This window comes from Heterodontus francisci, chromosome 8 (assembly GCF_036365525.1).
Source record: "Heterodontus francisci isolate sHetFra1 chromosome 8, sHetFra1.hap1, whole genome shotgun sequence".
In the NCBI taxonomy this organism is placed as follows: domain Eukaryota; kingdom Metazoa; phylum Chordata; class Chondrichthyes; order Heterodontiformes; family Heterodontidae; genus Heterodontus; species Heterodontus francisci.
The window spans coordinates 1,213,887-1,230,030 of NC_090378.1; the positions used below are offsets into that span (position 1 = coordinate 1,213,887).

At 48.2% G+C, this 16,144-nt stretch overlaps 1 protein-coding gene across 1 annotated transcript in view; it reads right to left on the minus strand.

The window, feature by feature from the left end:
* Positions 1–16,144, minus strand: part of LOC137373152 (collagen alpha-1(XI) chain-like) — a 612,019-nt gene that overhangs the window by 188,317 nt on the left and 407,558 nt on the right. Inside the window, exons 45-48 of the mRNA XM_068038011.1 lie at positions 11,400–11,507; positions 9,908–9,961; positions 6,714–6,767; positions 5,127–5,234 (exon numbers count right to left, since the gene is read on the minus strand). Of these exons, the coding sequence (XP_067894112.1) occupies positions 5,127–5,234; positions 6,714–6,767; positions 9,908–9,961; positions 11,400–11,507 (324 nt within the window). The remainder of the gene's footprint in view (positions 1–5,126; positions 5,235–6,713; positions 6,768–9,907; positions 9,962–11,399; positions 11,508–16,144) is intronic.

The following is a 16,144-nucleotide window of genomic DNA, read 5'->3' on the forward strand; positions in this document are numbered from 1 at the left end:
TTTAAAGAAGCGTCCGCTCTCGTGAGCTTTATCTGTAGTGTCAAGTGCATCATCCTAAGGGGGGATTTTAACTGTACTCTTGAGATGAGGGATCGCTCCGGTTGTCAGTGTCAGTGGAGAAGTTGAGGGGACTGATCAGTTCTCTCAACTTGGGAGACGTCTGGCAGAATCTCCATCTCGACTCCAGCGCCTTCACGCGGAGGTCTGGAGGAAGGAGGGTCCCGAATCGACCACCTCTACGTTTCGCAGGCGTATGCCTCCCACGTCTCGGCGGCCTCCATGCGGCTGGTGCTGTGCTCGGACCATCACCTGGTGTGGGCAGAGTTCACTCCGCTCTGCACACGGGCAGGGTCCGTGTACTGGCACTTTAACAACCGGCTGCTGTAGGACAAGTGATTCTGGGATTCGTTCCCTCGATTCTGGGCCAACTGGAGAAGGAAGCAGAGGGGGCTTCCCCTCCTTGAGGCTATGGTGGGATGTGGGCAAGATTCACATCCGTGTCTTCTGTCGAGAGTACGCTAAGGGGTCAACCAAAAGGCAGGAAGCCGAGATCGGGCGCCTAGAGAGGGAGGTGCTCGACTTGGAGTCCCGCCTCGGTCATGCTGTCATGGACCCATACCTGTGGCAGGCATACAAAGAGAAGAAGGGCGCACTGAGGGTCCCGAGGCGCATATGCGAAGTTGCGGATCCAAATCCTAGAAGATTTGGACCGCGCCTGACCCTTCTACTATTCGCTGGAAAAATGGCAGTGGGTCCATAATCAGCTCATCGAACTGCTGGCCGACGACGGATCCTCCATCACGGATCTGGAGGGAATGGGTCTCTTGGCCGTATCTATTACAACATGTTCTCTCCGGATCCGTCCAGCGAGGACGTGCGCATTTTGTGGCCCGGATCCGACTTTTATATACGCCGCCGGAGAGTGTCTGATCAAAGTGAATGGGTCCTTGATGGCGCCTCTTCACTTTGGGAGAGGAGTGTGTCAGAGCTGCCCCATGGCAGGCCAATTATATACCATCTGCGTGGAGCCCTACCTGTGCCTGCTTCACAGGAGGTTGACGGGATTTGCTCTGCATGAGCCGGCCATGTGGGTCGTCCTCTCGGCTTACGCCGATGACGTGCTCCTCATGGGCACAGATCCTGTTGACTTGCGGAGGAAGCGTGAGGGCCAGCAGACCTTTTCTGCCGCATCCTCTGTGAGGATCAATTGGGAAAAATGTTCCGGACTCCTGGTGAGTCAGTGGCGGGTGGATTCCCTGCCGTAGGACGTAACATTTTATGCATGGAGCACCACGCACCTCATCTATCTGGGAGTCCACTTTAGCCCCGCTAAGGAAGCCTGGCCAGCAAACTGGCAGACGTTGGAGGCGAAAGTCACCACTCGGCTGGGGCGCTGGACAGGACTGCTCCGAGTGCTTTCCTACAGGGGCTGAGCACTGGTCATAAACCAATTGGTGGCCTCCATGCTGTGGTCACTTTGGCCCCGCCCCCTGCATTTGCCACTAAGATCCAGAAGAAACTCGTCAATTTCTTCTGGGGCAAGAGGAAACACTGGGTCTCTGCCGCAGTCCTGAGTCTCCCGATTGAGGAGGGCGGCCAGTCACTGGTGTGCGTCCGCACCCAGGCTGCGGCTCTCCGCCTTCGGACCCTGCAGAGATACCTGTACGTCAAGCGTCCTCCTAGATGGTGTGCGCTGGCAACATATATTTCTGCCAGTGTCACTGCCTTCAAGATATCATGCAGCTCCCGAAGGAGAACAGTAGCCGCGCCTCTCTGAGGGAGTTGCCTGTCCTTTACTGGGATCTATTCCGAGTCTGGAACATGGTCGCCTCCAGTCAGGGTGCTTCCCTGCCGGAGAAGAAGAGCGTCTTGGCTGTCCAGGTGGCTGGCTCTGGGGACGGACTGATGGGTGGAGGAGTAGCCAAAGCCCCCGGGACGCCCCTCACTGTGGGTGACGAGGGGGCTCAGGAGTGCAGACCGCTCCCGGCCGAGCTGATCCCCGCTCGGCCAGAACTGCTCATCGGACCCAGGACCCGAAACACTCCTTGGGAGCCGATCCCACACAACCCGAGCTCCCTCTCAGAAATGCCCTCTGTGCCAGTCCACACCGCACAGAGGAGTTTCCTGTACGGGCTACTGCTGTACACTCTCCACTTCCTCGCACTTGTCTGCTGCCGGTACACGCCCTGGCGGTCCGTGTTGCCATCTGGCGGTGAGGGTAAACCCCGGTGGAGGTCTCTCTGCATGGGAGTCCTCCCCCTTTACATCAGGGACCTGGGGTGGAGGGTGTTGCATAGGGCAGTCCCATGCAATAGACTTTTAAGTAGGTTCACGGACTCCCAGGCCGTCTGTAACTTCTGCGGCCTGGACGAGTCCATGTTCCACGTATATACGGAGTGTGCAAGGTTGCAGCCCCTCTGAGTATTTGAAGGGGCTGCTCCTCAAGTTTTAGCTGCACTTCAGCCCCATGTTCCTGATCTTTGGGCACCCAGAGCGGAGGGGCGTGGGCTGGGACGAGAATCTCCTCGCCGGTCTGCTCCTGGGCCTGACCAGTTCACAAGTTCAGTTTGCGGGCCTTTGGGGGGGTCCGTCCTCCCTGATTGCCTGCCCCTCTTCTGAGGTTATGTTCGGGCCTGAGTGTCCCTGGAGAAGGAGCGTGCGGTGTCCGCTGGTTCACTTGAGGCCTTCCGCGACCGGTGGCCACCGTAGGGGCTAAAAATTGCATTTTAATTTGTGTTTTGTTTAATTCATTCATGGGATGTGGGCGTCACTGGCCAGGCCAGCATTTATTGCCCATCCCTAATTGCCCTTGAGAAGGTGGTGGTGAGCTGCCTTTTTGAACCGCTGCAGTCCATGTGGGGTAGGTACACCCACAGTGCTGTCAGGAAGGGGGTTCCAGGATTTTGACCCAGTGACAGTGAAGGAACGGCGATATAGTTCCAAGTCAGGATGGTGTGTGACTTGGAGGGGAACTTGCAGGTGGTGATGTTCCCATGCATTTGCTGCCCTCGTCCTTCGAGGTGGTAGAGGTCACGGGTTTGGAAGGTGCTGTCGAAGGAGCCTTGGTGCATTGCTGCAGTGCATCTTGTAGATGGTACACACTGCAGCCACTGTGCGTCGGTGGTGGAGGGAGTGAATGTTTGTGGATGGGGTGCTGATCAAGCAGGCTGCTTTGTACTGGATGTTCTGAAGAAGGGTCACTGACCTAAAATGTTAACTCTGTTTCTCTCTCCACAGATGCTGCCAGACCTGCTGAGTATTTCCAGCATTTCTTGTTTTTATTTCAGATTTCCAGCAGTATTTTGCTTTTAATTGTCCTGGATGGTATCGAGCTTCTTGAGTGTTGTTAGAGCTGCACCCATCCAGGCAAGTGGAGAGTATTCCATCACACTCCTGACTTGTGCCTTGTAGATGGTGGACAGGCTTCGGGGAGTCAGGAGCTGAGTTACTCGCATCAGGATTCCTAGCCTCTGACCTGCTCTTGTAGCCACGATATTTATGGCATCGGCGAGCAGGTTATTAACACTGTCAAAGACACCGTCCATCACTTTGCTGATGATCTCATTTAGATAAACAAGTGAGGAAATGATAGGGTGAGATCATCACACACCATTCGTCCCCACCAGTCCATGCTGGTGTTTATGCCCCTCCCAAACCTCCTCCCCTCCCTCTACTTCTCAGTGTGAGCATTGTAGAATGGTGTGCAAAATCAACGTGTAGTGTGAAATATGAAGAATGGTGATCGAACTGAGTTAATCGAGATGATGAGAGGCTTTGATGGAGTAAATGGAGAAAAAAAAACTATTCCCTCTTATGAGTGGGCCAAGACAAGAGAATCTGTGATTCAAACTCTTTGGTAAATGGTCTCGAGGGGAGATGATGAGAAATGTTTTCCCTCTGGGAGTTGTCAGGAGCTGGTACTTTCGACCTGAAAAGGTGGCGGAAGCTGATTCTGTAAATAGTTTTCAAAGAGAGTTGGACAGTTACTGAGGATGAGGAACTTACAGGGTTACAGACAAAAGGTAGGAGTGTGGGACTCAGCTACCAGCATGTAAATAGTAAGAGGTGGAGTGGGGCCTATTAGAGGGTGATATATGCTGAAAGGCACAGGGCAAGGCTAATATACTTAATAATTATTTGTATCAGTGTTTACTAAGGAAGAGGATGCTGACAAAATATCAGTAGAAGTGGAAAGGGTAGGGGCAATGAACAGGGTAAAAATTGAGAGGGAGGGGGTACTGGAAAAGCTGGCTCTGCTTAGGGTAGATAAGTCGCAAGGTCCGTCTGGCTTGCATCCCAGGTTGTTAAAGTAAGGGGAAGTGGAGATAGTGGAAGGGCTTATCATCATCTTCCAATCTTCCCTGGATACAGGGGAAGTGCCAGAGAATTGGAGAGTAGCAAATGTAAAACCCTTATTCAAGAAAGGGTGTAAGGAGAGTCCTAGAAACTACAGTGTAACATCAGTGGTGGGTAAGGTTTTAGAAACAATAATCAGAGAAAAAAATCAACAGGCACTTGGAGAGATTTGAGTTAATTAAGGAGAGCCAGCACGGATTTGTAAAAGGCAGATCATGCTTTACTAATCTAATTGAATGTTTTGATGAAGTAACAGAGAAGGTTGCTGAAGGAAATGCAGTGGATGTTGTTTATATGGATTTTAAGAAAGCTTTTGATAAAGTACCACATAAAAGGCTGGTTAACAAAACTGAGTCTCATGGAATAGGAAGGTCAGTGTCAGCTTGGATTAAAAAAATGACTTAAGGACAGAAAACAGCGAGTTGTGATAAATGGTTGTTATTGAAATAGAGAGTAAAATTCAAAATTTTCAAAGATATCTGTGCTGTTCCAATTCTGGCCTCTTGTCCATCACCCACTCTCTTCACTCCACCATTGGAGGCCTGGACCCTAAGCTCTGGAATTCCCTCCCTAAACCTCTCCACCTCTTTCTCCTTTAAGACTCTGCTTAAAACCGACCTCTTTGACCAAGCTTTTGGCTATTTGTAATAATATCTCCTTACTTGTCTCCAAGATATATTTTGGCTGATAATCGTTCCTGTGAAGCGCCTGGGGATGTTTTACTGCATTATAGGTACCATATAAATACAAGTTGTTGCTGTGGGACTTACCTGAAGACCGATTGGTCCAGGAGGCCCAGGGAATCCACGTGAGCCTTCGTCACCTTTCTGCCCGAACATTCCCTGCTGTCCTCTGGGACCTGGCTCTCCATCTCCTCCCTATCAAATGAAACACAAACCAGGTTCACTCCCTCCTGCCGTCATTGAGAGTCCAGATTGGAGATTGACGGGGTCTGGGATCAACACTCAATAAGCGATCAATCGGATTCAAATTGGAAGAAGCTTGTTCCACAAACTAATACACCCAGAAGGAAGTGACTAACTGGAACAATTATAAATGGAACAGAGAGATTTGGTGGTGTTCACAAATCTTTGAAGGTGGCAGAACCAAAATCAGGGAAGTTATGCTGAAACTTTATAAAGCTCTGGTTAGGCCCCAACTGGAGTATTGCATCCTGTTCTGGTCACCACAATTTAGGAAGGATGTGAGGTTCCTTGAGAGGGTGCAGAGGAGATTTACCAGAATGGTTCCAGTGATGGGGGATTTTAGTTACATAGTTAGGCTGGAAAAGCTGGGGTTGTTCTCCCTGGAGCAAAGGAGATTGAGGGGAGATTTGATAGAGGTGTACAAGATAATGACAGGTTTAGATAAATTAGACAAGGAAAAACTGTTCCCATTAACTGATGGTACAAGGACTAGGGGACACAAATTGAAGGTTTTGGGCAAGAGATGCAGGGGGAATGTGAGGAAGCACATTTTTACACAGTGAGTGGTAATGACCTGGAACTCGCTGCCCATGAGGGTGGTGGAAGCGGAGACAATGAATGATTTCAGAAGGAAATTGGATGGGCACTTGAGGGAAATAAACCTGCAGGACAACAGGGATAGAGCGGGGGAATGGGAATGACTGGATTGCTCTAAAGAGAGCCGGCATGGACTCGATGGGCTGAATGACCTCCTTCTGTGCCATTATGACTCTAATCTGCAGTTGTTCTCCTTAAAGAAGAAAAGGTTAAAAGGAGATTTAATAAAGATATTTAAAACCATGAAGGGTTTTCAGAGAGTAAATAAGGAGAAACTGTTTCCAGTGGCAGGAGGGTCAATAACCAGAGGACACAGATTGAAGGTGATTAGCAAAAGAAGGAAAGGGGAGATGAAGAAAATTTTCTGGTGTAGTGAGTTGTGATTTTTGACTATCGTCCCAGGCTTAAAGGGTTAGATTATTAGAGGAGGCTGCATAGACAAGTCTTCTATTCCCTCGCAATGGTGGAGTGAAGGGAGTGACCTAATCGAGGGGTTAAAGATGATTAAAGGATTCGATCGGGTCGATAGAGAGAAACTATTTCCTGTGGTGGGGGGAGTCCAGAACAAGGGGCAGAACCTAAAGCATAGAGCCAAGCCGTTCAGGGGTGATGTCAGGAATTACTTCTTCACACAGAGGGGAGTGGAAATCTGGAACTCTCTCCCCAAAAAGCTGTTGAGGCTGGGGTGGGCAGAGCAATTAGAAATTTCAAAACTGAGGGTTGATCAATTTTTGTTGGGGAAGAGGATTGAGGGTTCCAGAATGGCCTGCCCCTATTCTTGTGAGCATTGTCTTTGCTCAATACTGACCAAAAACAGTGAAGGGTTTTACTTACAGCCGGCCCAGGTTGTCCGATGGGTCCTTGGAGACCGTGAGGTCCAGGAGGTCCCTGCAGGGAAGAGACAAAAGGAAATTGATGAGCCTGTGCTGGAAGAACAGAGACTGGCAGAAACTAAGGCCAGAAATTCGCCCATCTGCCAGGACCAACATCCCACCAACATCCTCCCCCAGTCTGTACACATCACTGGAGACCATCACTATTACACAGAGCGGTGCTGGCCTGCACATGAGAAGGCAGTGAGTTATGTTTGGTGAAGCAGGTAGTCGCTGAGGTTACTCATGCCTTCAGGATGGTCCAGCACAGGCTAATGGTCAGTGTGACATGGCAGGGTTACAGAAAAGAATATAGGTGAAGCTGTTCCAAGGCAATTCTCCCAAGGCTGAAACATCACAGTGCCATGTTAGTGAGAGATCGCATCCACTCGCTGTGAGATGTCAACTTTTTAGAATTAGAATTAGAATTAGAACATTACAGCGCAGTACATGCCCTTCGGCCCTCGATGTTGCGCCGACCTGTGAAACCATCTGACCTACACTATTCCATTTTCATCCATATGTCTATCCAATGACCACTTAAATGCCCTTAAAGTTGGCGAGTCTACTACTGCTGCAGGCAGGGCGTTCCACGCCCTTACTATTCTGAGTAAAGAAACTACCTCTCACATCTGTCCTATATCTATCACCCCTCAACTTGAAGCTATGTCCCCTCGTGTTTGCCATCACCATCCGAGGAAAAAGACGCTCACTATCCACCCTATCTAACCCTCTGATTATCTTATATGTCTCTATTAAGTCACCTCTCCTCCTCCTTCTCTCCAACGAAAACAACCTCAAGTCCCTCAGCCTTTCCTCGTAAGACCTTCCCTCCATACCAGGCAACATCCTGGTAAATCTCCTCTGCACCCTTTCCATAGCTTCCACATCCTTCCTATAATGCGGTGACCAGAACTGCACGCAATACTCCAGGTGCGGTCTCACCAGAGTTTTGTACAGCTGTAGCATGACCTCGTGGCTCCGAAACTCGATCCCCCTACTAATAAAAGCTAACACACCATATGCCTTCTTAACAGCCCTATTAACCTGGGTAGCAACCTTCAGGGATTTATGCATTTGGACACCAAGATCTCTCTGTTCATCTACACTACCAAGAATCTTCCCATTAGCCCAGTACTCTGCATTCCTGTTACTCCTTCCAAAGTGAATCACCTCACACTTTTCCGCATTAAGCTCCATTTGCCATCTCTCAGCCCAGCTCTGCAGCCTATCTATGTCCCTCTGTACCCTACAACATCCTTCGGCACTATCCACAACTCCACCGACCTTCGTGTCATCTGCAAATTTACTAACCCACCCTTCTACACCCTCTTCCAGGTCATTTATAAAAATGACAAACAGCAGTGGCCCCAAAACAGATCCTTGCGGTACACCACTAGTAACTAAACTCCAGGATGAACATTTGCCATCAACCACCACCCTCTGTCTTCTTTCAGCTAGCCAATTTCTGATCCAAAGCTCTAAATCACCTTCAACCCCATACTTCCGTATTTTCTGCAATAGCCTACCGTGGGGAACCTTATCAAACGCCTTACTGAAATCCATATACACCACATCCACTGCTTTACCCTCATCCACCTGTTTGGTCACCTTCTCGAAAAACTCAATAAGGTTTATGAGGCACGACCTACCCTTCACAAAACCGTGCTGACTATCGCTAATGAACATATTCTTTTCAAGATGATTATAAATCCTGTCTCTTATAACCTTTTCCAACATTTTACCCACAACCGAAGTAAGGCTCACAGGTCTATAATTACCAGGGCTGTCTCTACTCCCCTTCTTGAACAAGGGGACAACATTTGCTATCCTCCAGTCTTCCGGCACTATTCCTGTCGTCAATGATGACTTATTTCACAAGTTGAAATGCAGAGAGTTAGGAGCTTTCCCGTGCGCCCATTATTGACACAACATGGACCGATTGAGGTATAAGATCCCAGCCTTGATTCATAAAGCAACTCTCTCACTGCTGAAATAGAAATTTGTGGGTCCAAGTCCCACTCCAGAGAATTGAGCAAAAATCCAGGAAGACATAATCAGTACAGCAACAAGGGAGCACAGCATTGTCAGTGGGTCAGCAATGAGGGAGTGCTGCACTGTCAGAGGGTCAGTACTGAAGGAGTGCCGCACTGTCAGAAGGTCAGTACTGAAGGAGTGCCGCACTGTCAGAAGGTCAGTACTGAAGGAGTGCCGCACTGTCAGAAGGTCAGTACTGAAGGAGTGCTGTACTGTCAGAGGGTCAGTACTGAAGGAGTGCTGCACTGTCAGAGGGTCAGTACTGAAGGAGTGCCACACTGTCAGAAGGTCAGTACTGAAGGAGTGCCGCACTGTCAGAAGGTCAGTACTGAAGGAGTGCCGCACTATCGGAGGGTCAGTACTGAAGGAGTGCCGCACTATCGGAGGGTCAGTACTGAAGGAGTGCCGCATGATCGGAGGGTCAGTACTGAAGGAGTGCCGCACGATCGGAGGGTCAGTACTGAAGGAGTGCCGCACTGTCAGAGGGTCAGTACTGAAGGAGTGCCGTACTGTCAGAGGGTCAGTACTGAAGGAGTGCCGCACTGTCAGAAGGTCAGTACTGAAGGAGTGCCGCACTGTCAGAAGGTCAGTACTGAAAGAGTGCCGCACTATCGGAGGGTCAGTACTGAAGGAGTGCTGCACTGTCAGAGGGTCAGTACTGAAGGAGTGCCGCACTGTTGGAGTTGCCATCTTTCAGATGAGATGCGAAATTAAAACCCCATCCGGCCTCTCAGGTGGATGCAAAAGATCCCACAACCAGTTTTTTGAGGAAGAGTGGGGGAGTTATTCTCAATGTCCTGAGCAATATTCATTTTTCAGCCATTATCCCTGAACACAGATGATCTGATCATTATCACATGGCTCTGTGTGTGGGACCATCCTGTGCACAAATTGACTGCCATGTGTCCTGCATTCCAATGGTGACTGCACTTCAGAAATATTTCATTGGCTGGAAAGTGGTTTGGGATATTCTGAGGTGGTGAAATACGCTGTCGAAATGCAAGAGATTTCTTCTGTGATATAAGCAGATACATTATGGAAAATCCTGCCATAATTAATAATTCTAGAGCTCAGTAATGTCACCAGAAGCAGCAGAAATGAATATATCACATTACTCACCTGTTCACCTTTTCCTCCTTTAGTTCCCTTTTGACCTGGTTCTCCAATCTCACCCTGTGCAAAGAAAGAATGAAATGAATGTATTATCCATTTTTTAAAAATTTGTTAATGGAATGTGGACATCGCTGGCCAGGCCAGTATTTATTGCCCATCCCTAATTGCCCTTGAGAATGTGGTGATGAGCTGCCTTCTTGAACCGCTGCAGTCCATGTGGGGTAGGTACACCCACAGTGCTGTTGGGAAGGGAGTTCCAGGATTTTGACCCAGCAACAGTGAAGGAACGGTGATATAGTTCCAAGTCAGGATGGTGTGTGGCTTGGAGGCGAACTTGCAGGTGGTGATGTTCCCATGCATCTGCTGCCCTTGTCCTTCTAGTTGGTAGAGGTCGCAGGTTTGGAAGGTGCTGTCTAAGGAGCCTTGGTGCATTGCTGCAGTGCATCTTGTAGATGGTACACACTGCTGCCACTGTGCGTCAGTGGTGGAGGGAGTGAATGTTGAAGGTGGTGGATGGAGTGCCAATCAAGAAGGCTGCTTTCCCCCTTGCTTATCAAGAATTTAGCTAAATTTGCATTAAAAATATTTAAAGACTTTGCTTCCACTGTCTTTTGAGGAAGCAAGTGCCAAAGATTCACAACCCCATAAGAGAAAAAAAAATCTCGTCATAAATTCCTCCTCATTTTATTCCGGTCCCACCGCTAACAGGAGCTTGGGCTGTGTTACTTGTTGGTAAATATCAGGGTAACTGTCTCCCCTCGTAGTGGGGTCGGGCAGCATGAGGTATTATCCTTCTTCCTACAGACCCTTCAACAAACTGCCGGACACTGAGATGGACAGTAGGCATCAGGAGTAACTGTGTTCAGTTCTGGGCCCCGAACCTCAGGAAGGATATATTGACCTTGGAGAGGGTGCATTGCAGATTCACCAGAATGATACTGGGGTTAAAAGGGTTACATTATGAGGACAGGTTGTATAGAATTGGCTTATATTCCCTTAATTTTAGATTTAAGGTACTTGAAATAATAAAAGAATTTGTTAGGTAGATAGAGAGAAACTATTTCCTCTGGTGGGCCAAGTCCAGAACAAAGGGACCAACCTTAAAATTAGAACCAGGCCTTTAAGGGGTGATGTCAGGAAGCAGCTCATCACATGAAGGGGAGCGGAAATCTGGAACTGTCTCCTCCAAAATGCTCTTGAGGCTGGAGGTCAACTGAAAACTTTTTAATTGAGATGGAGAGTTTTTTCTTGGGTAAGGGTATCGAGGGATATGGGACAAAGGAGAGTCAATGGAGTCGAGGTACAGATCGGCCACAATCTAATTGAATGGTGGGAACATGTTCACCACATGGACTGCAGCAGTTCAAGAAGTAGGCCCACTGCCATCTTCTCCACGGCAACTGGGATGGACAATAAATTCCGACATTGTCAGCGATGCACACATCCCGAGAATGAATGTGAAAGAGAAATGAAAGAGGAACGTTAAACACTCACTTACCTTGTCACCATCTTCCCCTGGAGGTCCTTGAGATCCAGCAGGTCCAGGCAATCCAACTGGACCCTGAACTCCATCACGTCCGGCCGGACCCTGAGGCCCTTTCTCCCCCTGTAGGGTTACAGAAAGGTCATAGATGTGCAAATCAATTCACCATCCACAGATAAAGCAGGAGGAGTTGGTCATTCATGAAAATTCCATTGGCAACATTGTAAACAGTCAGAAGGAGCAGGAAGTTCAAATTGGTGCTGTGATTTCATGGGCAGGATTTGTATGTCCAGCACACCAGCCCTGTGTTAGTTTGTATGTCCAGTACACCATTCCTGTGCTAGTTTGTATGTCCTGCACACCATTCCTGTGCTAATTTGTATGTCCAGCACACCAGTCCTGTGCTAGTTTGTATGTCCAGCACACCATTCCTGTGTTAGTTTGTATGTCCAGCACACCAGTCCTGTGTTAGTTTGTATGTCCAGCAACACCAGTCCTGTGTTAGTTTGTATATCCAGCACACCAGTCCTGTGTTAGTTTGTATGTCCAGCACACCAGTCCTGTGCTAATTTGTATGTCCAGCACACCAGTCCTGTGTTAGTTTGTATGTCCAGCACACCATTCCTGTGCTAATTTGTATGTCCAGCACACCAGTCCTGTGCTAATTTGTATGTCCAGCACACCAGTCCTGTGCTAGTTTGTATGTCCAGCACACCTTTCCTGTGCTAATTTGTATGTCCAGCACACCAGTCCTGTGTAGTTTGTATGTCCAGCACACCATTCCTGTGCTAATTTGTATGTCCAGCACACCAGTCCTGTGCTAATTTGTATGTCCAGCACACCAGTCCTGTGTTAGTTTGTATGTCCAGCACACCAGTCCTGTGTTAGTTTGTATGTCCAGCAACACCAGTCCTGTGTTAGTTTGTATGTCCAGCACACCAGTCCTGTGTTAGTTTGTATGTCCAGCACACCAGTCCTGTGTTAGTTTGTATGTCCAGCAACACCAGTCCTGTGTTAGTTTGTATGTCCAGCACACCAGTCCTGTGCTAGTTTGTATGTCCAGCACACCAGTCCTGTGCTAGTTTGTATGTCCAGCACACCATTCCTGTGTTAGTTTGTATGTCCAGCACACCATTCCTGTGTTAGTTTGTATGTCCAGCACACCAGTCCTGTGTTAGTTTGTATGTCCAGCACACCAGTCATGTGCTAGTTTGTATGTCCAGCACACCAGTCCTGTGCTAGTTTGTATGTCCAGCACACCAGTCCTGTGTTAGTTTGTATGTCCAGCACACCAGTCCTGTGTTAGTTTGTATGTCCAGCACACCAGTCCTGTGTTAGTTTGTATGTCCAGCAACACCAGTCCTGTGTTAGTTTGTATGTCCAGCAACACCATTCCTGTGCTAATTTGTATGTCCAGCACACCAGTCCTGTGCTAATTTGTATGTCCAGCACACCATTCCTGTGCTAATTTGTATGTCCAGCACACCAGTCCTGTGCTAGTTTGTATGTCCAGCACACCATTCCTGTGCTAATTTGTATGTCCAGCACACCAGTCCTGTGCTAATTTGTATGTCCAGCACACCATTCCTGTGCTAATTTGTATGTCCAGCAACACCAGTCCTGTGCTAGTTTGTATGTCCAGCAACACCAGTCCTGTGCTAGTTTGTATGTCCAGCACACCATTCCTGTGCTAATTTGTATGTCCAGCACACCATTCCTGTGCTAATTTGTATGTCCAGCACACCAGTCCTGTGTTAGTTTGTATGTCCAGCACACCAGTCCTGTGCTAGTTTGTATGTCCAGCAACACCAGTCCTGTGCTAGTTTGTATGTCCAGCAACACCATTCCTGTGCTAATTTGTATGTCCAGCACACCAGTCCTGTGTTAGTTTGTATGTCCAGCACACCAGTCCTGTGCTAGTTTGTATGTCCAGCAACACCAGTCCTGTGCTAGTTTGTATGTCCAGCACACCATTCCTGTGCTAGTTTGTATGTCCAGCACACCATTCCTGTGCTAGTTTGTATGTCCAGCAACACCAGTCCTGTGCTAGTTTGTATGTCCAGCACACCATTCCTGTACTAATTTGTATGTCCAGCACACCAGTCCTGTGTTAGTTTGTATGTCCAGCACACCAGTCCTGTGCTAATTTGTATGTCCAGCACACCAGTCCTGTGTTAGTTTGTATGTCCAGCACACCAGTCCTGTGCTAGTTTGTATGTCCAGCACACCAGTCCTGTGCTAGTTTGTATGTCCAGCACACCATTCCTGTGTTCGTTTGTATATCCAGCACACCAGTCCTGTGCTAGTTTGTATGTCCAGCACACCATTCCTGTGCTAGTTTGTATGTCCAGCACACCAGTCCTGTGTTAGTTTGTATGTCCAGCACACCAGTCCTGTGTTAGTTTCTATGTCCAGCACACCAGTCCTGTGTTAGTTTCTATGTCCAGCACACCAGTCCTGTGTTAGTTTGTATGTCCAGCACACCAGTCCTGTGTTAGTTTGTATGTCCAGCACACCAGTCCTGTGTTAGTTTGTATGTCCAGCAACACCAGTCCTGTGTTAGTTTGTATGTCCAGCAACACCAGTCCTGTGTTAGTTTGTATGTCCAGCACACCAGTCCTGTGTTAGTTTGTATGTCCAGCAACACCAGTCCTGTGTTAGTTTGTATGTCCAGCAACACCAGTCCTGTGTTAGTTTGTATGTCCAGCAACACCAGTCCTGTGTTAGTTTGTATGTCCAGCAACACCAGTCCTGTGTTAGTTTGTATGTCCAGCAACACCAGTCCTGTGTTAGTTTGTATGTCCAGCACACCAGTCCTGTGTTAGTTTGTATGTCCAGCAACACCTGTCCTGTGTTAGTTTGTATGTCCAGCACACCAGTCCTGTGCTAATTTGTATGTCCAGCACACCAGTCCTGTGTTAGTTTGTATGTCCAGCAACACCATTCCTGTGTTAGTTTGTATGTCCAGCACACCATTCCTGTGTTAATTTGTAAGTCCAGCACACCATTCCTGTGCTAGTTTGTATGTCCAGCACACCAGTCCTGTGTTAGTTTGTATGTCCAGCACACCATTCCTGTGCTAATTTGTATGTCCAGCACACCATTCCTGTGTTAGTTTGTATGTCCAGCACACCATTCCTGTGCTAGTTTGTATGTCCAGCACACCATTCCTGTGCTAGTTTGTATGTCCAGCACACCAGTCCTGTGTTAGTTTGTAAGTCCAGCAACACCAGTCCTGTGCTAGTTTGTATGTCCAGCACACCAGTCCTGTGTTAGTTTGTATGTCCAGCACACCAGTCCTGTGTTAGTTTGTATGTCCAGCACACCATTCCTGTGCTAGTTTGTATGTCCAGCACACCAGTCCTGTGTTAGTTTGTATGTCCAGCACACCATTCCTGTGCTAATTTGTATGTCCAGCACACCATTCCTGTGTTAGTTTGTATGTCCAGCAACACCAGTCCTGTGCTAGTTTGTATGTCCAGCACACCAGTCCTGTGTTAGTTTGTAAGTCCAGCAACACCAGTCCTGTGTTAGTTTGTAAGTCCAGCAACACCAGTCCTGTGTTAGTTTGTATGTCCAGCACACCAGTCCTGTGTTAGTTTGTCTGTCCAGCAACACCAGTCCTGTGCTAGTTTGTATGTCCAGCAACACCAGTCCTGTGTTAGTTTGTCTGTCCAGCAACACCATTCCTGTGCTAGTTTGTATGTCCAGCAACACCAGTCCTGTGCTAATTTGTATGTCCAGCACACCAGTCCTGTGCTAATTTGTATGTCCAGCACACCAGTCCTGTGTTAGTTTGTATGTCCAGCACACCAGTCCTGTGTTAGTTTGTATGTCCAGCACACCAGTCCTGTGTTAGTTTGTATGTCCAGCAACACCTGTCCTGTGTTAGTTTGTATGTCCAGCACACCAGTCCTGTGCTAATTTGTATGTCCAGCACACCAGTCCTGTGTTAGTTTGTATGTCCAGCAACACCATTCCTGTGTTAGTTTGTATGTCCAGCACACCATTCCTGTGTTAATTTGTAAGTCCAGCACACCATTCCTGTGCTAGTTTGTATGTCCAGCACACCAGTCCTGTGTTAGTTTGTATGTCCAGCACACCATTCCTGTGCTAATTTGTATGTCCAGCACACCATTCCTGTGTTAGTTTGTATGTCCAGCACACCATTCCTGTGCTAGTTTGTATGTCCAGCACACCATTCCTGTGCTAGTTTGTATGTCCAGCACACCAGTCCTGTGTTAGTTTGTAAGTCCAGCAACACCAGTCCTGTGTTAGTTTGTAAGTCCAGCACACCATTCCTGTGCTAGTTTGTATGTCCAGCAACACCAGTCCTGTGCTAGTTTGTATGTCCAGCAACACCAGTCCTGTGTTAGTTTGTAAGTCCAGCAACACCAGTCCTGTGTTAGTTTGTATGTCCAGCAACACCAGTCCTGTGTTAGTTTGTATGTCCAGCACACCAGTCCTGTGTTAGTTTGTCTGTCCAGCAACACCAGTCCTGTGTTAGTTTGTATGTCCAGCACACCAGTCCTGTGCTAGTTTGTATGTCCAGCACACCAGTCCTGTGCTAGTTTGTATGTCCAGCAACACCAGTCCTGTGCTAGTTTGTATGTCCAGCAACACCAGTCCTGTGTTAGTTTGTATGTCCAGCACACCAGTCCTGTGTTAGTTTGTAAGTCCAGCAACACCAGTCCTGTGCTAGTTTGTATGTCCAGCAACACCAGTCCTGTGTTAGTTTGTATGTCCAGCACACCAGTCCT